Raw genomic sequence first — 25,900 nt, forward strand, 5'->3', positions numbered from 1 at the left:
TGGAGAACCGCAGCGGCATCGCCGAGCGGCGCGGGCAGCGGGGGCCGGCCGGGGGCCGCCGGGCAGCGTTAGGGAGCCGGCTCTGCTCCCGGCCCGCAGAGGCCGCCGCTGGGACGGTGCGGGGCCGTGCGGCGTTTTGGGGCTGGACCCCGGCATTTTGACATCCCGGCGCTGGGAAGGGCCGCGTCCCGGCCTGAGGCGGCTGCGGGGGCCCTGCCGGCGGCTCCCGCCCCGGGCCGGGGCACTGGCGGCCGCCTGGGGCGCCCAGCCCTGGCCGCGGGGTCTCCCCAGGGAACGCGGGGCCGGGGCCGCCGGGGGCATTTCTTCGGAGGCGGAGGGACGGCGGCGTGAGTGAATTGAGACAAAGAGCGAGGAGGAGGAGGAGGAAGAAGAGGACACTCGGACTCGGCTACATTCCTGTGCAGAGAAAGGCGGGAGGCGGTGTTAGCCCTTTACGGACAGCTGGGTCCGGCGCTGCTCTCAGCTGCTGTCGGCGTATTTACAGCCGGCTCTCCCGGCCGTGGGAGGAGGAGGAGGACGGAGAAACAACCATGTAAGTTCCCAATTGCCGGGGGTCCTGTGAGAAGATGGGGGATGCCGCAGACGCCAAGGAGATGAGGAAGACTTTCATTGTTCCTGCCATCAAACCCTTTGACCATTATGATTTCTCCCGAGCGAAAATCGCCTGTAATCTGGCCTGGCTGGTGGCCAAAGCCTTTGGGACAGGTAGGTGGCGTCTCCTTCTTCCCTTTCTTTGATGCTGGTTCCTGCTTGGTTGCTTCGCTACTGAGGACGTGAGAGCCATTCCCTGAGGAGCGGAGAAGGGGGGGAGATGTGTGGGAAATGCTTTTGGTCTGTTCCCTTATCCTTAAGATCTCTTACCCCTTGTGAGATGTTTTCTTTTTCCTTAATAACACTTAGTCTTTTTGGAATAGTCCCACTGTTTCCATCAGTAAGTAAATTTTGTGTATTGGCACTCATATTGTTTTCCTTGAGTGAATCGATCTCTGTAAATAGTATTTTATTTATTACTCTGGTCACATTTCTACAATGTGAAAAAAACCCAGCAATCCACGTCTGTCATCTTGAAAATTTTCCTGGTATTGCTTAGGAGCAGAATTGGGGACTAGCAATGGAAATGGGTTCTGACATGTGTGACAGTAGCCTGTAGCCATTTGAGTGGTTCAGCAATAAGAAGGGTTTCAGGGAAAAGAGCATTTAGTGCCAGGTTTCGGCCTGCACAATACAGAAGGCTCTCCTTGTCTGTAAGTGTAAATGGAATCGATTTGTAATGCCTCCAAAAGGCATCAGTGCTCTGTCGTTGAAAACCTTGGACCTTGAGGAATACCAGACCTATTATTCTGTGCCTGAAATATTATTGGGCCTTGAGGAATACCAGACTTGCAGAGGTCTTCTGAGGGAAGCATTTTGAAAATTTACTAAGCTGGGGGATTTTTGTTTGGGTTTTGTTTGTTTGTTTTGGATTTTTTTTCTTTTTAGTTTTTTTTTTAATATATTTTTTTAGCTTTTGGGGGGGAGTTGGGGTTGTTTGCTTATTGTTTGTGGGTTTTGGCTTTAGTATAGCTGTAGTGTTGTAATAATTTAATATTCTGTTCATTAAAAATAATGGGGTTTTTTGAAAGGTAAGGTAGATATCAACAATCATTACTTTTGCCCTTGTTTATTTAAAAAATAACAGGAAAAGGTTCCTTCTTATGGAGTACTGCACCTTTTACATTTAGGGCCAGGGTGCTGTTATGTATTTAGCCAGGGTTAGGATGTATTTAGCATGTCTTTGTGGGACACATTTCTGGGAACTCATATTTGATGCAATGCTTCCAAAAAGTCACTTTTAAAGTGCTTGAATCTAGTGAAATTTCAGTGAGTGCATCACTTTAAAAAGAAAGAAAATATCAAAATATTGTTTCCATATAAAGATTTGTCAGTAAACTCTACTTGCTTTTCTTTGTGAAATCTGGACCAATAATATTTTGATATATGGCTTTATTAGCTATGCAGGTATGAGAGGTAAAACAGTAGGGAAAATTCTTGGAAGTACCTAATTGAACATTTTCAGAGATCATTATATTTTTAGGTAGCTTGGTTCCATAGGGTTTACTCATAGGATTCTGAGTGTACAATGCTTGTGCAATTATATAACCCAGCCTTCTAACCTGAAAACTTTTTTCTACTGGAGTTTGACAGATTCCCAACTTATGGTTGAAATGTCTTGATTCATACTGGTTGAGTTTCTATTGCATGTGTAAAGCCAAGTGCAGGGAACTTTTCTGCTACTTTTTATAAGAAGTGTCATCCAAAACAAATTCCTTGACTCTTTCATGACTGGGATTGTTCTGAGATGCTCAAATAAAACATGATCAGGGGGAATAATTGCTCCATCTGCTCTCTAATCACTGCAGTAATGTAACAGTAGGAAGAGAGGTAAGCACACACATTTGTAGTGTGTGGTCCCAATTCATTGTAGTGTTTCTGGTCCCAGTTCTTCCACTAGGTTAATGTAACTAGAAATGTCAAAGAAAAGTTTGGCTGAAGTAGGGAAAGACAGTATTCAGGACTTGCATGTCTGCAGTACAAAAGCTTCCTTTATCCTTGGAGTGAAACAGAAGAACTGACCTTCACCTTTTCCAAGAAGGAAGGAAGTTTGGGTTGGTTAAATTATTTTATTTCTTAGGAATAAATCACAGTCTCAGTGATGTCTTCTAACTATTGCTATATACATTTGTACAGAGAAACACAAAGGATGATTAGTGTGTTTATGGGTGCCACATTTTATTTCTTTTTTTATGCTTGAAGTATTGAAGTTCCCTAAGCCTGCAGGGGAAGATGAAGGGTTTTTCCCTATGAAACAAAGTAATGCAGTTCACTTTCATTAAGGAAAAGCATAGGTTGTTACAATCATGTATCCATTAAAGAAATCCAACTCTTTATGTATCAAAGGGTGCATCTTTCAGTGGATGGCTTTCACAGTCTTAAAACCATATTTCAATACAATCAGAGTTGTGGATACAGCTTGACTATGTGTTGTGCATTTGCTTTGAAAAATACTTAGAATAGGTACTGTTCATTACCATTAATAATGACTTCTGGAGTTTCATTGATACCTGGGTCCAAAAACTCAGAGAAAAATTGTCTCTTGCTATTGTCCTTGGTTAAACTGCAAGTGTAGAGTTTGACCCACAACACAAGCAGGTCAAAAGAACTTGTCCTATTAGTGAGGTGTCATAGGAGAGTAAGAATGTATTAACAGTCATGTTGGTGGCATCTTGTATGAAGAATTGGTTAAGAAATACTAATTGAAGAAGGAGTTCATATTTAAATGTTGAGGGTGTAGGATTTTATATCAGTGTTAGGACATGTCAGATTAAATGTTTTGTAATAATCAAATTGTTTAAGTGACACAACTTGCAGTAACTGAAAGGGAGAAAATTAACAAGTGTGAAGTATAAAAGGGGGAATGTTTGACTTTAGAAATTAAATCTGTAAATACTTAATTTCAGCCTTGTCTCCCAATGCTGGCAGTTAACTTTTTCAGTATAGAAAAATTTCTTCCCAAAGAACTGCGTGAACTGTATAGACACTATAACCTTCAACTTAAAACTATGATGGGACTTACTTCATAGAAATAAGTTGAAAAATGTCTTGATGTTGTGGTAGTCTGTGCTCTTTTTATTTCTAAAGGATGAGAATTGTGTTTCACTGTTTTGGAATGTGAAGTTTTTGCCTTCTCAGTCTGCTGTAGTAATAGAAAATGTGCCTGAAAATTTTGTTATTCATCCATGTTCCTAAAGACAGGCTGAACTAAATATACATCATTCCTGACAGATGTTTGTTTAGCCTATTTTTTGAAAATCACTAATTATAGACTTTCAACGGCATGTCTTTTAGTCAGTTTGGACCTTATTTATTTTTAGATGTTTGAGCAGAATCTTGATGTCTTTTGCTCCCTTGTTAAGCCATTACTTGCCCTCTTCCTGGTGCTTTTGAGAATGGTGGGCATGTTACATTTTTATAACCCCTTTCATACAATAAAAGCAATGTCTGTTATATTGCTTAGACAAAACAGACTTTTTTTCTTTTTGGTAGGTCAAACTTTTTTTGCTCTCTGTGTTTATTAGGGGTTTGGGGTTGTTTGTTTTGGGTTTTTTTTTTGCTTGGTTGGTTTTTTGTATAATTTTTTCCTGTGGTTGGTTTACATGAGCTCTGTACTTAAATCTAGATCTGTTGGTCTAGCTAAACCGTTACTAATACAAGGTAAATTTGAAAAATTATTTCATGTTTCCAACCTATAATACTCTGATTTATTCACTAAAATATGATGTTTGCCATTTCTGCCTCAGCCTAGAATTGTTGACTCATGCAGTCTGTGATTCACTGTAGCTCTCTATCTTTCTCTGCAGAGCTGCTGCCTACTCAGTTGTTCCCATCTTATAATTGTACTGTTGTAGGTTCCTGCTTTGCAGCTATACTTACATAACTGCATCCTATTTCCAAACCACTCCTTCCACTTATCAAAATTATCTTGAATTATAATTTTGTCCTCCAAGGTGCTCCCAATCCTTCTGTAGCTTGGAATCACTTCTCTACAACCTTGTCTAGTGTGAAGAAAGATGTGAGCTCTTGAACCTGGAAGTACATGTTCTTCCCATTTGGTGGGAGACATCTGAGTACTCTTGGAAAATGGTTTTTCAAACAGCTTTTCATCCAACTTTTAATTACGAAGTTAAGAATATATCTGTGTCTGATTTTCAGAAAAATAGGGGAACAGTTTTAAATCAAGTTAAAGCTGTTGCTACTTTACTATCCATACAATATATTATTCTGTTTCAGTAATACATTTAACTGGTTAGCATGAGATTTTTATTTTTATTTTTGGACAAGAATAAACTAAAAGCAAAATAAAAACTACAAAAGTCTGAGCAATTGCCATAAACATTTTTGTGTTTTCTAAAGTAAAAATAAGATAGTCTGTATACCTTTAACCTTAAATTTAACATTAAATATATCCTTTATGGGTGTTTGAAGCAATAGCTTACAATTGCATAATCTGCAAGTAAATATTACCCAAGAAACCTAAAATAGCTTTCTCCTGATGATTAATGTTTTCAGGACTGGTATGTGGCTACTTACTGCTCTTTGCCCATGTTGCCAGCAGAGCCATGAAGGGAGGAAATGAACACTGTGTATCTGACAGAAACAAATTGTAGCTAAATACTCTCATCTGTTGGATGTTGCAGGCCAGAGCAAACTTTAATCTTTTTCTAGCAGAAGTAATTTCTTCACTTGTATTCAGTCTGGCAAAACCTTGTAGAAAGGTTTGAAGTTCAAAAACAAATGTTTGAGATCCTTGTGAGAGTTTTTTTATGTAGATTTCATTACCTTTCTGAAATAGTTGCTGACAAATTGATACTTCAGTCGGTCCTACTACAATCAGTGGATTAGACAGATCATCTACTGAGATCTTTTACTTGGAAGGTGGTTGTATCACTTCTTTCTGTAGAGCACATTTGTAATGTAGTTTGAGTGTAGATCACTTTTTTTGAAGTAAATACATAAAATTGTATGAACTTCTGGATCTGTTGGGTTTGACAGAGGCCTCTGAAGTTCTGTGCGTGTACAAGTGTAAAGGAAGGTGATCAGTGAGGGGACAGTTGCAGGATTGGCAGCTGACAATGGACCTCCTTTGGGGTATGGAATCTGTTCTTTCAATGAGCCTTTGAGCCTGTTTGCCTTTTCCACTCTGAGTGCTTGTCTGCAGAATGTAACAGATCTGACAGAGACTGTAGCCAAACACTCACTGATTTCAGGTGATGAGATTAAATATATTTCTTCTCCCTATACCTGATTTCTCTCTATATTTTTTGAACCACCATTGCACTTACTACTGAAAATATAGTTTAGAATTTTCCCCTTCACCCTATGATTTATGGTCATCTCTTGTGTTGCTTGATTGACTCCATGTTTGAGGGTGGCTCTCATTCATACTTGAAGAGTATTTGTATGCTGTTGATCAGGAATGTGTCACTTTTTCAATAAGATTTTTTAATGTAATTAATTTCCATTCTACAGTTAGCACAACTGGATACAATTCCAGTCCTGAAATGAGTAACTTTCAATACTTGCTCTGCTAAACTGAGAACTCTGAATGATTGTTTTTGCTGATCATTCTGGAAAATGAGGATATAAGTGAAAAATTCTCAAGACTTCATAAGAAAAATAGAGTGAATTCTTCCTCCTCTCCCTTCCTTTTTATTTTGTGCAATTGGACAATACATTATTACTGCATCAGGTGGTAATAATAACCATTTCTGCTACAGAGTTGAAATGTAACGTTTGAAATCTATTTGCCAAATATTAGATTTGTATAGTTCTAGCTGTTTCCTGCATGTTTTCTTTTATTCAGTCAAAAGCAATCTTACACTAAGAGAAGCTGTAAGCTACACACCAAAGATGGTGTGTCCATTCACATCTACTTATGGCTGGCAAAAACTTTTCTTTGGCTTAATGAAGTCTAGTAGTAAGTTAAGAAATGTTTTCTCTAATTTTCTGAAGCAGCTTTTTCCCTACTCCATAGGATATTTAAGTCATGACTTGTCTATAATAGTCAGCAAGGTGCTAGCTGGGTGAGATAGGATTATAATTATAGTATTATCTTTACATTTCTCATAACTTGCCTCTCCCAAAAATAAGTTCTGAAGGCATTTATGTTAATGAAAATTGATCCCCTTATTGGCAGGGTTAATTCTAAGTAATTCTTTTGTTTATTAAACCTGAATCAATACACAGGTTTTAGTAAATTAGATGCTAATCTTCCCATTTTAATAAGAAATGCCAGTACCAGACACATTCTGTAGGTTCTGTGAGGAGCACTTCCTGTTGTGCTGCTGAAGGCAGAATATTGGATGGGATAGGCACTTACTGTGACAATTAATAGAGCATTTCTTCTGTGATTTGCAGTGTTCAAAGAACAACTGAAGTCTGGTTAGGCTATGAAAGTAGAGCTGTGCTTGTTTATTCCTTGAATGTTTTGGGGTTGGTTTGTGTTTGGATTTTGGGGGATTCTTTAGGATTTTGTTTGGGTTTTGTTTTTTTATTGTTTTAGTTTGAGGGGTTTTTGTTTGTTTATTTTTTGTTTGTTTCCTTTTTTTGAATGAGGAATCTCTTTTAAGTGCAGAACAGCTGTTGAAGCAGTGGATAATGCTCTATTTTTGTAGCATCTAGAGGCAGGAGGGTAAGATCTGTTTATTCATAGTACTTCTGTGATGCTAAATTCAAGAATCTCTTGAGTTCATCTTAGCAAGGTGGACAAAGCTAAGAATGGTTATACTAAGGCTGAGTGTGCCATCAATTGAATGTTGGCCTTTCAGATACTTGTCTCTAGACAGAAGTACACCTGCAGCCTGCTAGCCAAGAGCAATGGAAGTGGCAGATTGATTGAACAAACCAAAAAATAAAAATTATTTTGTCATCTCTGCTCTCTCATTTTGTTTTCCGCTTCCTGATTAAGAGTCTTATTTCTTGATAGTGTCTCCAAAATAAAATAGTAAATTGAAATGTCTCCCTCTTCTACTGAGTCCACTAAAAAAAAACTCACTAGAAGTTGAATAATATAATTCTGTCTGCTCTGACCTGTTTTCAATTCTTGGACTCTTGACTTCTGTGCAAGCTCTGCTGTCTTGTGCCCAGATTGTGAATATGGCACCAGAATCCTCGTTGGCAAGTGGGAGTCTGAATGAGGTAACTTGACACAGCCATTTCCTGGCAAAAGCACACCTTTGCTGAGCTGCAGAACACCAGCAAGTCCATTAAGATTTGGCATACATTCATCTGCTGGTTTGCACTAGGAGATGGTTAAAGGTATTAGAATTTTCATTAAACAACTCTGTATTATATCTCAGTCTTCTACAAATATTTTTTTCTTCTCAATGTCTTTGTGCATTGATGTCAGTAACCTGTAGAGAGGAAGTTTTCTAGACTGAGGCTTAATGTGGCCTTGTGGTTCCCAAAAGTGATGGCATCATTTAAATAGAAAGCCCATGGCAAAATATTTTAACTTGTTTTATTGTCCTCAGGAATTAAAAAAAGGCAAAACAAACAAACAACATGGAGACCTTGTTGACAAAGACTTCTGAGCTTTTGGGCATTCTTAAGGGAAGCATTCATAAATCTGAAATTGTTCACTGGTATAAAGTTGAAAAACTCAATAGTTGTTCAAAGGATTGTATTCATCTCTGTGGAAGCATGGAAACTTTACAAAAAACCCAATTTGTTTTTAAAGAAAATGTAGACTTTTCATGTTAAGCAGTTTTTTTCCAAAGAACAAATTCACACTGTCTTCCAAGGAGTAATTCATACCTATCTGAGCAGGGAGGTTTTCTTATAAAGCAACTTTTAAAGGTAAATTAAGTAGTGTTATGCATGAATTAATTTTAGACCATTCCTTTCCTTTAAAATGGTCTGATGAAATGGAAAGTTAAGTTGCATTTCTGTCTCACAGTGGGGAGTGTTCTGGTTTTGTCTGGAATAGAGTGAATTTTCCTGCTGGTAGCTGGTGCAGGGCTGTGTTTTGGATTCAGAGTGGGGGCACTGTTGCTAACACTCTGGGGTTTCAGTGGTTGCTCACTGGTGCTGTCTCTAAGCCAAGGACTTCTCTGTGCTCGTGGCAGCCAGGAGGTGCAGGAGGAGCTGTGAGGGAGCGTGGCCAGGACAGCTGAGCTGAGCTGGCCCCAGGGCCAGGGCAAACCATGGCTGCTGTGCCCAGCATGGGCTGGGGGAGCTGCCTGGGAGGGGCTGGCAGCTGCTTGGAAATGGGCTGTCTCTCTTTTTCCCTTCCATTGTTATTATTGTTATAATGTTTTACTTTATTTCAGTTATTAAACTGTTTTTATCTCAGCCTGCAGGATCTACCTTTTTCCAGCTTTCCTCTCTATCCTCCCATCCCAGCAGGGAGAGTGGGGTAAAGAGCAAGCAGCTGGGCAGCTTAGTTGGAACTGGGGTTAAATCGCAACAGGGAGCAATGATTATCCTGCATTTGTTTTAAAACTTTGAATAAGCTCTTAAGTTTTTCTTTCTTCTCTAGAAAGAGCATTTACAGGACTTTTCATTCATTGATCATTTATGTTAAATCACCTGAAGATACATTGATTACTTTTTTGAAGTTAGCTTGGTGGTTAAATTTGAGTCACAGACTTGGGCTAATGTGGTATTATTTCTTTTTTGTTCTTTTCTCTGTGTCTTGAACTTGCCCATTAGCTGCATTTAGTCTCTTCATAGTACAATATTTACAAATTTCAAAATGTCAAAATGATTTCCAAAGCTGTGGTCCTGCTCACAATTCTAGGAAAAAATAGGGTGGTCATCTAGTTCAGCTTCCTTCTCCAGGAAGGGCCAGCCTCAAAGTTAGAGAGGTTTCCCAGGGCCTTGTTTTGAGAGTCCTTGTGGATGGCACTTTCACAGCTGGGTCCCCAGGCAACCTGCACCTATGCTCTTGGTCTCTTGAAAAGCTTTTCCCTTGCATGGGCCCATGAGCCCTGCCTTTATCCAGGTTTCCAAGGCCTGTTGGTACTGGCAGAGTGCAGGCAGATCCTGCCCCTTGTCTCCAGCACTGTCCCCCGTCTCCTGTGTCACCTGCATTGCTTGTGTTAGCACTCAGTGTCCCCATACACCCCTCTGACATAATTACCAGGCATTTCAAGGTCAGTTGGTGTTTTATGGCAATATGTGCAACAAGGTGTTTCTGTTAAAATGGGTCATTTGCCTTAGAGTTTAATCTTGAATGATTCTTCTTTTTCAGCTGGGCGAAGGAAGGCTGGTAAAATGCACGCATTGCAGATTAGTGTTAAGATTCTTCTCTGCCTAGCAGAGCCTGTGTAACAATCTCTAGTCCTGACAGAATTGTTAATAAAGGCTCTTGACCCTGCTGATTGTGCTGGTAATCTGCTGGGAACTGATGGAGCCTTGAAATTCCCTGCCACAGGACTCCAGAGGCAGCACATGCCAATTCTGGAAGGACTTCTATCTGAGATAGGTAACAGACAGAAAACTATCTGCTGTGGGGGTTTTTGTTTCCTTTTTCAACTCTAACATGAGAGCACAGCTTGAATCTTCTATCAAGAGCTATTCTGATATCAAACACTTTAATATATGTTCTGAAGTGGGGGAAAGTGCCATGTTTCTGCCTGTGCAGAGGGAAGTCTGACAGGAATTTTTGTAAATAATTCTGATCTTGTTGCACCAAAGATTTCTTGTTTGTGTGCTTTCACATTTTTTATACATTCAGAATATGCCTGTAGCCACAGCTTCTCTTCCTAGCCCTTTGTTTCCTTATTTTATTTTTCTAATAAATTTATTTTTCTGGTTTTATTTTTATGAAGACCAATAAGTTTCTTTTCCAGATTTATTTTTGTGTATGCCAATGAAGTAAAAGAAATGGCATACATGTCATTTTGTCTTTTTCTGTCTTTTCAGAAGCAGAACTAAGCTTTATAAATAATTCTATTTGCCTTTGCTAGTCATCATGTTGATTTTTTTTTTTTTAGCTCTATTGAGTTTTAATTACAAAATCCCAGCAGCGGATGTCATTCTTTAATGATAAATGTATTTATTGCATCTTGTCGCTTTTGTATGTGCTTCAGTGATACAGAAGAAGAGAATTAACAGGCATTGGGTTTGTTATTTACTGTCTTGAGATTTCTGGCTCAAATTTTCAGGCTTGAGATCTGTCTTTGTCTTCAGTGAATCTGAACCACAGAGTATGTGACTTCTGTTTGAGTGTAGCTAAGTACTCCTGCCTCAAGAGGGTTTTTTCATATAGGAATGAGGCTTTTTAAAGTCTTCTAAGAAATTAAATTTGTCTTTATCTGTTCCTCCCTGCTTCCCCTCATCCCCATTGAAATTGTCATCTGCTTCAAAAAAGGGTGTGTGGATTTTGGTTTGGGTTTTTATTTGGTTGGTTGGGTTGGGTTTTTGTTGTGGGTTTTTTTTTTTTTTTTTTTTGTCTCTTTCAAAAGCAAAATCTGCTGCCTGTGCAATGTGAGATATTTACAAAAAATGTTTTCTAATCCTCTCTAGCTTGAAGAAGTAGCATAAAGAGAGCTGGCATTTGGAATTGTAGAGGGTAAAGTCCTGGTGAGAATTGAGCTCCTGATACTGGAGATGGATCATTAGGGACTTCAGAAATAACAAGTTTAATATTTAAATAGAGTGTAGTCAAACAGGGAAAAGAAAGAAGGTCAGGTAGAATTAAGATAGATGAAAACAATACCTGGGGAAACAGGTATCTAGCAGCTCTGAGATCCTCAATTAGAAATGCTTTGTGTTGGACTGGGTGACTCTGGATCATCATCTGGATCACAGTCAGCTGGGAAGTGGAAGAGAAGATGGAAATATCTCCTGACACCAGTAGATATTTTTGTTAGCAGTTTTATTATCATCTTGTAAAAAAGTAGGGCTTCTTTACAAGATGATAATAAAAGGATTAGATTTGTGTTTTAAAGGGCAGAGTAGTTGTGCTGATGGTATATTTTGGTCTCTATTCTAAAGCAGAGCTGTCAGTTTTCTTGCCAAATTTAGGTTCATGGTTTAAGCAAGTGACAAACTATGTCTCTTTCCCTTGATACTCTGAATTGGCAAAAGAAGCAGCAATATCTTACCCTCTCCTACCACCCTTCCAGCATTTAAAGCATGTGTTAATATTTCTTTCACTTCTTGCACTCTGCAAAGCGTGTCTTCCCTCACAACTAGAAGGCAGCTGGCACCTTGCAGAGCCCATCATGGCAGCACATGAACTGCAATAGAATATGTATGAGGAAGAAGATAATCTGTCATTATCTTGTGATGGCATGTTCTGTTTTTTCTCTCTCTTCTCCTGCTCCACCCTTGCTGGGCTGTTTACTCCAGACTGATTCAAACCTTGCCTGTTTAGCCATTTATCCAGCTGAAGGCAAAGGGAATAGAAACTTGAGTTGCATCACTGCTTTCCTACGCACTTATTTTTTCTTCTAGCAATTAAATAGGGTTTTTACATTTGGACTCAGGAAAAGAATCACATGCTCTTTATCCCATAAATGTTGTTGGCTTAACTAATTTTACAACAATAGAGAATGAAATTCTTCCAGGAGGAAAATGAAGCATCTTGCAGTGTGTATGCCTGAAAATTTGAAAGTTATTTTCCACTTGACTCATGATTTAATTTAATTTCATCTAATACCATATTTAATTAATATATAGTTGCTACATTTGTGGTAGACAATTATAGTCTGCCTGTATTGTGTTGTGTACAGTCTTTGAAAAAATTGTTGATTGTCTTGGAATGATAATTTTGGAGTTAAAAATCTCAGCATAGATTTGCGTAGCTTTCTGTGGGTGCTAAGCCAGCTTGCTGAAAAAGGATTAAAACCAGAATTTTAAGGGAAGTCAGTAACATAACAAGGCAAATAAGAACTCAGTATTTTGTCAGAGAGAAAGTGATCATATTTTTTATTCTTTCTCCATTCCTCTGATTTCAGTCAAAAGCCCATATATTTATGCTTAACAGCTGAATTGTCATCATTCTGTGATGCATGACCTTTGAAATAAACAGTATAGTAATCAAAATTCTCCTGCATATACAGAAACTAGAAGGCTGCTGTTTGTCTTGAATTTTTCTGTGCTGAAACATAATGTTTCACTTCCATTTTGTTATTGTAATAGAGTCCAGGGTTTGTGTTTAAATGGTGTTGTTCTGCCTTTTTATGTCTGACCTATATAATATGATGCCAAAGGAAATGAGAATGTTTGGGCATGTATTTGGAGAAGCCAAGAAATTTTAATGTAATGATGATGTAAACCACAGGTTGGTCTTCTGTTGTGGCCTTTGCAATGGGAGACACTTTGAATTTTTCTCAAGTTTCTATTTATGGTTCAAATATTACCTTTGTATGAAATTTTCCCCAGAATTTTATAACATAATTGCTGACATAGACTTTGGCCTCTCCCCTGGGTTAAGCTTTTTTCAACATAATTTTGAGTTCACATATAGTTGTAAAAAATCCCTTAATAGTCTAACTGTCCTTTCTGATACTGACTTGTGCTCTGTTTTGTAGAGAATGTTCCAGAAGAGCTCCGAGAGCCGTTTTACACAGACCAGTATGACCAGGAGCACATTAAACCACCTGTTGTGAACTTGCTGCTGTCTGCCGAGCTCTACTGTCGTGCTGGAAGCCTTATTCTCAAGAGTGATGCTGCAAAACCACTTCTAGGTCATGATGCTGTTATACAAGCCCTGGCACAAAAAGGCCTTTATGTCACTGACCAAGAAAAGTTGGTGACCGAACGAGATCTTCACAAAAAACCAATTCAGATGGTGAGTGTTCCAAGCTTGTGTGTTCCATCTCTTCTCTCCATCTGTGTACTCCCAATACCTGCAGATCTGTATTTTAAAATGCATCATTATGTTGAAGTATTTTTCACAGGAGTTCAATGGGATTCATTACTGGGAAGTTTATAATTGTTTTGGTTTAGGAGTTTTTTTTGTGTCATTAGCTGTCAGTGCAGGTGTATTTCTTCTGTATTAATGCTAGAATACACCCATTATCTTCCTACTTAGTTAAAATGTTACATTTTTAAATATAGCAGTGACAGTATGATCACTTGGATTTCAGATTTACAGTGCTGACTCTAAGTTAATATTCCTGTGTTGGAAAAGTTTGAAAACATTATTCTTGGGCAGAAATCTTTGGTTAAAAGCTTGAAAAAGAAGTTTTAATGGCAGGCAATTCAGCCTAATAACTTTGAAGAGTCACCTGTTGCACATTAAGTCAATGTAAAACACACAACAAAAATATGTCTTTGCTTTATATAACTGCTAATTAAAGCATTAGTTCAAGTGATGAATGATTCTATTAGTAGGCTTCTAAGTCATGGGGTTTCTGCTTGGTTTGGAGTCGAGTTATAAAAAATTACCTGTAAAAAGGATGTCTACAAATGTTTGTTTAGCAAATGGCAGTATGATAGAATAAGATGCTAATTCACTTAAAGTGAAATATTTAAAATGTTCACCTTTTTATATTTGTATTTAATATAGAGAATAAATTAAGTAAACAAAGTATTTGTGGTCAGTGACCTGTAGCTGCCTCTAGAATGAAGGTGTGTGGTAATGAGTATACTATGGTGATCTTGGAGGTGTTTTCCAATCTAAATAATTCCATGTTTCAAGTGATGAAAAAATTTGGAGGATACTTGCAATATTTGTGGGTAGTTAGGAGTGTTCCTGATGTTCACAGAAGTCAAAGTATTTAAGAAACAAACTTTTTGACTGTTTATGTTTTTGCAGAACTTAATTCTGTTCTTGCTTCTGAGGGAAAATAAGGTTAATGACTTGCCTTTATGAGCCTCTGGTTACTCCATTTGATTCTTTTAATGTGATCCCTGTCTAGAATAGTTGTAAGAGTCATTTCTTCCCAGAGTTCTCAGTTGAAAAAAAAGGTGTTAGTATTATCTAGTTTGGTTTGCTGATGTTTGATTTTGTAATTCATATTGCTTAAAATGCACTTCAGTAGTCATTTTCTATTTCCCCATGCCTATGGGGCTGTTTGTGTGTTTTCCCAGTGTTGTTCAGGTACAGTCAGCAGGAAGTTATTGACACATGAACATCATAAGAGTTGATGTCCCCAGGTTCCTGCTGTGCCCAGGGCACTGGTCCCCACTCCAGCACCAGGAACAGATGGGTTCACTGTTGCTGTTGTCAGTTCACAGCTGGGCTGTGGCAAGGACAGGGAACACAACTGGCTTGGGCAGAAACAGCCTTGTCCAAAACAACTGCTGCTAAAGAAGTGGCTGAGAAGTTGGAGTCTCCATACTAATGTCCCAAGCCCAGGAGTTTTACTTTGTTAAACCATGCTCTTGTTCCTATGCAAGTTCCTAGCAGCAGCATTCTATTTTAATTGGAAAGCCTCAACCTTTTTCCTTATTATGCTATTAGTAAAGTTGGCAGAGAACTTCAAATCTGGCTGTTGCAGTATTGACAGTCTTTTCCCTTGATGCATTCCAATACTCTTTCCTATTATTCCATATGTCAGTTTCTACAAGTCTTACAAATTTAAATGTATATCCTGTTTTAGAGCATGGGATATTTTTTCTTTTTCAATTATGTAGAACAGAAAGTTTTCATTTGTAATTAACACATATGTTCCTCTAGTAGACCAGATTGTGTTAAACGCATGTAAAATGTACTTTTGAGTAATTTAATAGAACATAGTATGGTTGTCATTCCTTTTGCTAGCCTGTCTTCCCCAGGAATAGGGGAAAGATGTTAGTGGATATTTCTTATCTTCTTAGATGTACTGTACTTTCTCTAGCTGAAAAGGGGTGAGCTACAATACAAAATGGAACTATGGAAAGAGATTGGAGTATGGAATGTTTTAATTTTGCACGTGTATTATACCGTGTGTAGCTGTGGCCAACAGACTTGGAATTCCTTGGGCTGGATGTTTGCACAGTGACGTCTGTGGGGATTAATTGTTGACTTAGTTCCCATGTGAGCCTTTAATGAAGCAGGCATTTTGGTCCTCTCTCTCTCTTAAGTGGAACTTTTCTTGGAAGGACCTTACATATTTAAGTTTGCAAAGTGTAGCAAATGGATGTGCTGCTTTTGCTGGGGTCAGCATAGATGACACTTGGCTCGTCAGTCCCAGCTGACTTGGCTGCATTAGTGTCTAACTTGAGAGGCTGCAGATGCCGTGTTTGTGTTCTCTGTGTGTGTACATACATGGTGTATGCATGTATACAAATCAGTGCCCTGGTGGAATGGGGTAGGAAAGAGGCACTGGTGAAATTAACCCATGGCAGCAAAGGCTTCTCTTAAAGCCTCCCCTCTGTGGTTTGATTAATTCTTTTACTATTTCTCATGTTTGCTTTGTTCACATCTCCTATTCCATTTCTGGTGAAACCAAAAGCTGGGTTATTCAGTGGTATCTCAATTTCTGTTCTCCATGTATTGCAAGATACTAAAATTTAATTCTATGTTTATTTTTGTTAACTCTGTGTTTCATAGGATCATCCTGTTTTTAATTTTGGTAGAGGAGCAAAAGAACCAAAGAGCACGTTATTTCTCTTCTGGTTGACATGTATGTGGTCTTGGCTCTGCTCTGCTAGACTTCAAACAGTGCAGAAATAGTCTGGAGCTTGGAACTGAAAGTGTTGAAGCAAGAAGCAGAGTATTTTTCTCCTGGAAATTATACTTCTGTATGAAAGGAATTATCTGATGTTTCAAAAGTTTACAGAAGCTACGCTGTAAGAAACTTTGCAAAGATATTTATGTCAGTTGGCAAGTTCCAACTGCATTAAAAGAAAAAAAAAATCTGTCTTCAGCAGGCGTCCCCATATGGAAATGCGAGATTTTTTGACCTGCTATAGAAATCAGAAATAGCATAAGAATTCAGCATGATTCTGATAATAATGCAGTAGTTTTCTAATGCTTATGCATAGATCAGTATTCAAGTGAAGCTTAACTTTGTTTTCCTCTGCTATTTATTTTTTTAAATTTTGTATTTCCTTCATAACCCAAATTGATGTAAGCCATCAAATATCAGATACACAAGAGGAAGGCAATTTGGATTTTTTTAATGTTTTTTCTCATATAAGCATTTTATCTCTTTGTTTTAAAAACATATATATATTGCAGGATAAGTCAGAGGAGACTTTTATACAAATTTATCCATTACAACAAGAATTTTGTATTAACTGAGTAATTTATTTTCCATGTCAAATCATTTTACAAGAATTCTGATTTTTAATCAGGCTGGTCACTTGGTATTCATATAGTCTCTTTCAATTTGCTTCAAGTGCAGGGAAGAATAAACTGATTGAGAGAGGAATTAAGAAATGCTTTCCTTCCCTCATATCCCTGCAATGCACTTCTGCCATGTGGGGAAAGGAATAAAAAAGTCAGCATCTCAGTTCACTTTGCAGGGAAACTGAAGTTGAATAACTACCCCAGCAGTTTCCTAATGTGACAGGGCCAAAACAATCTGATTTTCTAGCTTGAGGAGTAGTAATGTCAAATAATGAATACTTGTTTAAAACCATTGTTGTTAGGGGGCGTAGAGATACAGTGATATTACAGACTTTTTCCAAATTTGCATCAGAAAAATCTATTTGCCTAAGCTTATTATTGTATATTGATGAAACATTCTTAGCTGACTACAAAAAATAGTTATTAAATTGCAAGGCATTTGAAAATATTTAGTTCTTAAATAAAATTTAGTGACTCAAAAATGGTTGGTGAATACCCTGTGTATAAATATCCAAGAAAGTATGCCATACAAATATTTTTTTATATTTTCAGTGTGGGAAAGTATAAAAGCCATGCTAAGCCTAATATAATCAAAAAGCATTACTTTTGTCAAGAGTTGAATTCTCAATTGAGAAAAATAGTGTGGCAAGAAAGTCAACCAGCTGAGCAGCTAGTTTAAACTTACACCCATGTATAATTACTGTCATTAATCAAGTAACACCTAAATTCTTCGTAAAATTCTACCATTTTCAGCCAAGATAGAAAGGGAATGAGAGGCTCCTGCAAGACCCCAGCAGTAAGTCCATAATAGTTGATAGGAATAAAAATTGCTGCTTTCTTAATTCTGAGCTATTATTTGTGTGTATGGGGTTTAAATATAAAAAGTAGTGTGCTGTCATGCAAGTTGTATATCCATTTAGCTGCAAATTGCCTTCTTCCTTGAAGACATCTTGTGAGGAATTCTGGCAGTAATTTCTCTGTAGCAGTTTGTCAATCTGGACTGTAACTGAGGTGTAATTATGTGTGCCTGTATTAGCTGGTTAGTAGTCATCAGGAGTGCATGTTTGGGGCAAACACCTGTATTTCTTCCAGTCACTGCTCTCGTGGTTTGCAGTGTGGGGCTGTTTCAGAGAGCACAAATGCATTTTTTTGAGCTTGTAACCTGGAAGTTGGGCTCTAGGATCACACCTGTGGTAGCCCACTTGCCAAGCCCATTTCCCAGGACTGGAGCACAGCTGGCTGAAGTGAATCCCCTGAGGAGGGAGCAGAGGTGAGCCCAGGGACCTTTGCACCAGTTTTGTTTTTCTGTTGTGCAGAACTGATTGTGGAGTTAATCCAATCCAGTGAAACTGCTGTGGAAGGCAGAAGGAGTGGGGATTGATAGTGCTAGGTGTGTATGTACCACAGCCAGAGCCTGGCTCTCTTTCTGGATGAGATAACAGACAGTAAGTGGTTAACTCATCCTGCAATCCAGACTTTTGGTGTCCCTGGCAGACTGCATTCACTGGAAATGACAGTGCCTTTCATCAGCAGTGTGTTTCTCCTTGAGGAAGGGCTGCAGCAGCTCACCCTGTTACTTGCAGCTACATGCTGCAGTCTCTGCACTCCCAGGCTGTGCAGCTCCTTTAACTCTGCTCTGGAAAGCAGCACAACATGTACTAAGCACTTCACAGAACAAAGTAAGATGTGGTTTCTGCCCTGAAGAATATTTTTTTCTGGTTTTCAGCATGATGCAACAAGTTTCCATTCCATGCTATTGTAAATTAGGTATTAGATGAAGACATATAAAAAGAATTTGCAGTTACTTGACTTGAACCCGTAGTTACCATAATTTGTTAGTTAAAGCACCAGATTCTAACTGCCTTGTGATATATCTTTGATAGTAGTATGTTTTATAGAAGATTAAAATAATAAGCAAATGTAGTGGTGAAATAGAACCTGAGTTCAGTGAGTCTGATGTGCTGTGTAGAACCAGTCTGCGGGGAGTTTGGGCTGGGAAAATGTAATCTTTAGAGGTTCCATATTCTTTGTTCCATTTCTAGTCTCATCTCTTCACATGCATTCCTCATAAGGTTCTCATTTGCTTGAAAATAGGGATCCAGTATTTTTGCTGGATTTCCTGTGTCAAATACGCCATCCCACTCCAGTCAGCCCTGCACTAACTCCTGTTTGCCCCAGCAGTGTTGAACCAGGCTCCCTCACACACAGGGTGCCAGTGCACTCTGGGCCACAGGAACTGCTGCAGCTCTCCCAGAGTTCATTCAGCTTGTACCATTTTAACACAGGACTTCATGTCCTATTAGCTTTTTTTCAAGCAATTTTTGTAGACTCATAGCCTGGGTATTTTGTTTTGCTTGCTGCTTGTATTTAATTATGTTTTTCTTGTATGTAGAAAATGCTTTTTTTTGTGTCTTGGGCAGTGTCTTGGGATGTTCTCTGCAGTATGTTTGTCTAGAATTTAGTGAGTGCCAAACATGCAGGTTGTCAATGTGAATTATAGTAGGGTTTGTTGTACGTCTGTATATCAGTATCAGAAATTTGTGGAAGACTTAGATAACCACAAAGGCCTCTGCAACATTCTTTGGGTTTTCATGGAATGCTGTCTGCTCAACTTGTGCACCAAATGTGGCAACTAATGTGGAAGGTAGCAAAGCTACTGACACCAAAGTTGTTTCTATAAAGAATACAAGGGAGGGATGCTTTCCTGGTCCTTTCCAGAAGCTCTAATGCTAAAAACCCTAAGGCTTTCTATGATTTCTCTATGTTTAGTTTTAGTTGTTGTTGTGTTGTGTGTGTGTGGTTTTGTTTTTGTTTTTTTTTTCCCAGCATCCTTAATTTCAGTACAAAAATCTTTGTAGTATTTTGATCTTAGGGTTCCAGCACTGTAGCTGGCATTTCAAACTTGGATTACTAAGAATTCTTGCCTAGAAGGTAACTAAATCTGATTGTTCTTTTTGACAGCTCTTGTAGGGTTTATTTCAGTTGTGCAGAGCTATTGAATAAACTATGCTCCTTGTATTGCCTTGAAAGTGCCTTCTCAGAGCCACCATAAAATCCCTGATGGATACAGATGTTTACAGAGCTGTCCTTATACTGGCCTTTGCCAGCTGAAAGTAGTAGGAAATATTTAGAAATAGCAGCACATCATGCTTAGTCTAATGTAAAATTGTGGTAACTACATTTAATCTTTTACTAAAATGAGAAGAGAATATTGCAATATTCTCTTCCAAACGAGATACATTATCTACTAAATCAAACTGCTGCTTTTGGAAATAATGACAGGAAATTAAATGAACCTCAAGAGAATGTAGTACCTCCCAAAGTCAAGCCTCATGCCTCTCATGAGAAAATAATGCAGTGCATTATTATTGTCTCTTGCCTATCTTGTTCACTTCCTTGCAAAATAGTTGTTCTTCTGCATTGAACAAACTCAAGATTTAAATCAAAGAGCTTCTGATTGTGTTCTTAGTTATTATTCCATCTTGTGACGCTTTTAACCTGCGGGAGAGGGAGAAGTGGAGAAGAAGGGGGTGATGGTGGTGATTTAATTTTAAAAACCCAAAGCAACCACCTGAGAGCATACCAAAATCCACTCCTGAAGCATAAAAAGAAAACCAGTTAAAAGGAGGAATAAATTGTGAAAAAAATATGTCATGAATTAAGCCCATAAAGAAAGCCAGATACTATGTATAAAATGCTTTCTAAAAAGGTCAGGAAGTATTTTCATTAACCTTGAAAGAAGGTCTATTTTGTTAAACACAGTTTAAGAACATTTTCTTCCTGTTTCAATAGCACTGTTACGTAGTGTGGTTTGGTTTTTGGCTGTTGGTTTGCTGCTGTGAACTTTCTTTGTATCTTTAAATATGTGAAAAGGTTTATTTAAATAAATGTTTAGGAATGGTCTTACTTCTGCTGGGTTAAGTATATTTTGGAGCACACTAACTGAGCTATTAGGAAAAGATGTATCTGTGAATTGTTTTACAGACTACCTAGAAGGAATTTCTTCAACAGTTTGTTTGAATCATGGTAAGGAAGAGAAATCCCTTATACTGGCTAGCACAAAGCTAAAAATCTTACATGGTTGTAGCAGGCAGTGGAAGAGCACTGCTTTCTTCCTATTATGGAAAATAGTGAGCAGCTTTTAGCAGGAGGTGTGGGTCAGTCATGTAAACATAAGGAGAGCTTCACTACCAGCTCTGTGTAGTACATACACACAGCAACAAGGGGACAAAACCACACTGACTGTTGAAGGAATACAGTTTGTACTCCCCAAAATGCAGCAGCTGCTCCAGTCTAGTACAAAAGAACATAGAGAGTCTGCATTTGTTAATCTGCACACATAATCCTGGCAATCTGCCTGCCTTTATCAGCAGAGAACACACTCTGTCATCACAGTAGATGTATCATAACAAAATCTTTGTTCTTACAAACTCCATGGAATTTAACATTATGAGATTTTCTTTTCCTGAGGTTGAATGAACAAAATATCTTAAGGTCTCCATAGTATATCTATTCTTCTTGTGTGACAGTTAGGGAAATGCTGTAAATAGCCATGTATGTCCATTGTTTATAGGAACTGGTAGGTTTATATGAATAAGTAAAAAATTGTCTTGCCTTGCAGACACGTATCTCCCAATCAGCCAAAGCAAAATCCAGTAGAATTTGTCCTATGTAAATAAACAAGATTTACATTAAAAGGTTACCTGATAACTGGTTGAATAGTTTAAGTTTTTAATTGACTGTAATACTGCTCTGTAGGAAAATGACTATGTAGTATAAATGTAGGCGATGTTCATTTTTTTTCTCATGTATCAGATGATCATGAGGAAGGATATCTCCCAGTATGCTTCTTTTCTTTCTCAAACCACGAATCTTAGACCAGTGGAAAAATTAGTAAAGTGTGTGTTAGAGAGAAATCCTGCAGCTTTATGATTTTAGAATAATGGAAAAAGTTATCTTTAGCACAATTTATATAATCATCTAGCAGTAGCCAGAGATCCAAATCATCAGCTGTCAAGACTGATGACATCCCTCTAAAGCTGAAATGGCAAGAGCTTTCATAAGATCTAAGTGGGGTGTTTGGAATACAATTTAGAAAACACAGCAATCAATATTTATAAGTATATATATAATGTGAAGTGTGTGTTGAAATTCTTTTAATTGTTTGGTTTCATGAAGTGGCAGGCTAAAAATATTTTGGCCTTTAAAAGAAGAAAATTACAAGAAAAGCAGAGAGAATATGTAGATATTGGGTAAGCTTGTAATGGGCCAACAGATTAAGTTTACATGATGCAATTATTAAATATGTATAGTATGTAATATGCAATCTCATTATATAAAACATGTTTCTTAAATATGAAACTGATGTATCTGCTACATTATTAAAGGATACTCATATATTGAAGTACAGTGTAGTAAGTAGTATTTAGGCAACAAACCACTGCAGTAGGTGCCAATTAAGTGCTGTTGAAGGATAGATGGCATTTTCTCCCTGTTTGTCAACAGCATTTATTCAAAGGTGTAGTTACAGAAGTTGTACCACCTCAGCCTCTTTTTACTGATGCTGGCCTGCTGATGTGCAAATTATAAAGTAAATGGGGCTCTGGGGTAAGAGGGGCTTTATTTTGCCATATCAGCTGTCAGAAGAACTCTGCCATCAGAAAGAAATAGGAAAAGGAGACTTTCTAAAATCTATTATGTAGTATCAACTCCTTAATTTCTACTGTGCCTGTGTGAGCATGAGCAGTTTATTCCCTTCCTCCTCGTAGCAGCTCTTTTACGTGTGGGCAGGTAAAGTCTCTCAGGCCCTTTGTTCCCCAAACCTTTTCTTCATTCCAAGCACCCCCCATTTCATGGCTTTCTTGCCAGGTTGTGCTGGAAACTGGGCCCAGGATTCCAGCTGACCTTGTCAAGGCTTGTAGGGCACATGGCTTGTGGGGTGTTTTTGTGAGCAGGAGCCTGCAGGTGACCTGTGTGTGTCAGCTGCCTGTCCTGCAGTGACATTGCCTGTTCAGGTGGTGACAATCTCTAACCTCAGACTGTGCCTACTGACCAGCAATTCACTTATGTGTTCTCTCCTCCAGTGCAAAAGGTTAATACACACTTTTTTCTGACTCTCTTCTCCGTCATCTGAAGATTAATTTGGAACTGATTATACCATATGTTGCTGAAACAGGCTTTGGTGGAAAATACCCTGCACTTGAGTTCCTTTCTTAAGGGCACTCTGTGAGGTAATAAACATTTGTAAAAGCTTCCTGGTCTATTACACAGACAGAATTGTGTAAATCCCACTGGTATGTTTCTGGGGCATTGTCTTGCCAAGACAGCCAATTCACTTTGAAGCCTGGACTGAAAAAAAAAGTTAGAGCAAATTACAGAAATTACAGGACTCTGCCAGTTACATCCTATTATATAAAAGGGAAACAGTGAAATGGACAGAAGGTTGATGGAAAGAAAATTCACTTAACAATTATAAATGTTTTACTTTTTTGTTTGTTTCTTTTCCTAACCCCTGTTCTTAACTTCCCTGCTCCCAAAAGCAAACCCAAACCATCTAGTGATACTTAGAATTCACTGTAAAGAGAGCTGTGTGTATGTGAGGTTAAAAATAATGTTGTGACTGCCTATAGAAAGATTGGAAATTAATGTAGTTCAGTATATCATTTTGTCAGGGAAGTCTCATAACTTCTGTGTTGATAAATTCTTTATGATAAGATGTATCTTATAAGGTAGATAAATAATTGCAAAGGATGAACTCATTCCAACTCCCGCTTTTAGCTTTTCTCTAGCAACAGGAAGAAATACAAAGAACACTCAACTTATGCATAGCATGGTAATACTGAAGTGATAAAGAAATATGTATACATGCTACCAAAGAGCTGCTGGAGAGAAGCAAATCCTGATTCTCAAAGTATGATGCATATGTATGAAGATTCTTATTTTTCCAGGTCAAAGCTTTGGGAGAAAAAAACCCCAATCCTCCTGAAGTACTATGTCCTTTCAGCAACAGCAGCAAAAATACTCATATGCCTCTAAGCACTGAAGAATAACTTATCTGGTTTTCCCAGAACATTGGGAACTGAGAACTTATGTAACAGGCTACATGTACATAAGTATTACATGTACCTTGGTATTACTGGCTTGTACTGCTTGTGGGAGAAGGAGAAGGATAATGCAGCCTTGCTTGTTCTAACATCTAATGACTTAACACATTTATGCTCTTATCATATCTAGTGTCAATTAATTTAGGTTCCTTTTCTTTAACAACTTTAAAATTTCCTTTATTTCCTATTAGAGAAGGCAGTACCTTTCTGATTCTTGTAGCTTGCCTTTTTTGAGTTAAGGTGAGATCTGCCATTTCTGTGGGACTTATTTCTCTTCTTACCCTCCCAAATTTAGAGGAGGAACTGATTATTCCTGTCATTCATCATTGTCCCACAAATTTTGCCTTCTCTTTAACCCTGATCAGTGATGAGTTTTCCTTCCAGGCCACTGGTAAAAATATTAAGAGATGGTGAGCTGATAACTCATTCATGTGATGTTTCTTGAAAAATTCACCAATTCATCACTGATTCTATGCTCAGGGCTGCACTCTACATCAGTTTAATGTATCCAGCATTAAGAAGTCTCTTTAATCAGAATGCATTAGTATCAAGTTAGATGCCTTACACTCATAATAAGTCTTTCACTTTCCACTTATATTTATACATAAATTTAGAGAGTGGATTATATTCTGTTAGTTCATGTTTAAATTGGCATGTGTTCATTTATCATACATAAATCAAGCTGCTTGTTGACTCTGAAATTATTTTACATGAGAAGTATTTGGGGCATTAAAATTATTTGTATTGTCTGTTGACTTTCAAAAAAAACCAATCTGTTGTTTCGTGTCTTCTAATCTTTTGGAATGTCCCCAGTGTTCTTACACTTATTGGAAGAATAGCTCAATGTGTACAGATTACTCCTCTTTAATCCTTTTGTAGTTTTAAAAGCATGGCATTTTTTCCTTTCCTTGTTTGCTCTACACTGAGATGAAGATTTAGGTTAAGCATGAAATTGGCAGACTTGCAGTTAATCCAAAGACTATCAAAAATTAACATATTTTCTAGAAGACTGAATTAGAACTCTTTTAAAAAAGGGAAATGCACAACTAGTGTGAGCTTGCAGGTCAGTATGTTAACTCCTAACAGAATTGAGATATTTCTCTGTAGGCCAGTATTTCCCACCCTGTCTTCAGTCATCAAAGAAAGGAGCTACAAGCTGGCTTTTTAAGGCTGAAACCTTGCACAGCAGCACAAAAGCCTGTCAGCACTTAGGTGGTTTAAAAATGTGCTGTGTTTAATGGTATAACTGCATGTCTCTCCTGCCACTTAGATCACTTTTTCCCTGTATGAACAAGCTCTTGGTTCATATTTACTTTTAACTAATGTAAGCTGCCATCTTGACTAAATTAAGGAATAAATCATGCAAGACTGCTTTCATATTACTCTAAAATATATTCTGTTTTGACCATATTGTCCCTTGTGTTGTCTTGTCCAAATCATAGTCTTCTAAATGGTGGTTTGTGGTTTTCTCCTGGCAGTTATTTTATCTGGAAAAATACCTACCATTTTTCCAGTTCAGGTTACATCCTATGAAACCTGACTGATTTTTCCTGTTTAGTTTTCCTGATGGTATATACTGCTGATTTTTCATTTTTTTGCATTGCTTCTGTACCTTTCCCAAATCTTCTTTGAAAAGAATTTAAACTATGATCTGAATTTGCAAGTTTAATCCTAGTTCAATGACGTTTTGGTTTTGTCTTTTGTTCTGCTTGGGGATGGCCTATATCTCTCTTCAGCTGGTTATTTATTTTACAAATTCTTTTTTGTACAAGTTCTTACAAGCATATTGGAGATAGCTGCTGGACTAGAGGGGAGTGAGCCAAATTCACTCCTTTGCCAAAGGGAAGGCTGAAGTGCAGACCAAATAGCTGTGGACTCTGATGAGCTTCCTTCCTGAGGCATCACATACTGAGAATAGTTCAAGGAGGCCTTCAGGATGCAGGTCTGAGGAAAAAATGTGAGAGATTAGAGGGGGGAGGAACTGGATTTCAAGGGGACTTGGAGTGAT

General features: G+C 38.1%; 1 protein-coding gene across 4 annotated transcripts in view; it reads left to right on the forward strand.

The window, feature by feature from the left end:
• The first annotated feature begins 8 nt into the window (after positions 1-8).
• Positions 9-25,900, forward strand: part of CAMSAP2 (calmodulin regulated spectrin associated protein family member 2) — an 80,103-nt gene continuing 54,211 nt past the window's right edge. For 2 of the 4 annotated variants that reach the window (XM_058808179.1, XM_058808181.1), the window contains exons 1-2: positions 9-726; positions 13,101-13,360. In XM_058808179.1, the coding sequence (XP_058664162.1) occupies positions 588-726; positions 13,101-13,360 (399 nt within the window). In that variant the 5' untranslated portion in view covers positions 9-587. The remainder of the gene's footprint in view (positions 727-13,100; positions 13,361-25,900) is intronic. The other 2 variants (XM_058808180.1, XM_058808182.1) reach the window with 1 other exon arrangement.

Source organism: Ammospiza caudacuta, chromosome 7, assembly GCF_027887145.1.
Source record: "Ammospiza caudacuta isolate bAmmCau1 chromosome 7, bAmmCau1.pri, whole genome shotgun sequence".
Lineage (NCBI taxonomy): Eukaryota > Metazoa > Chordata > Aves > Passeriformes > Passerellidae > Ammospiza > Ammospiza caudacuta.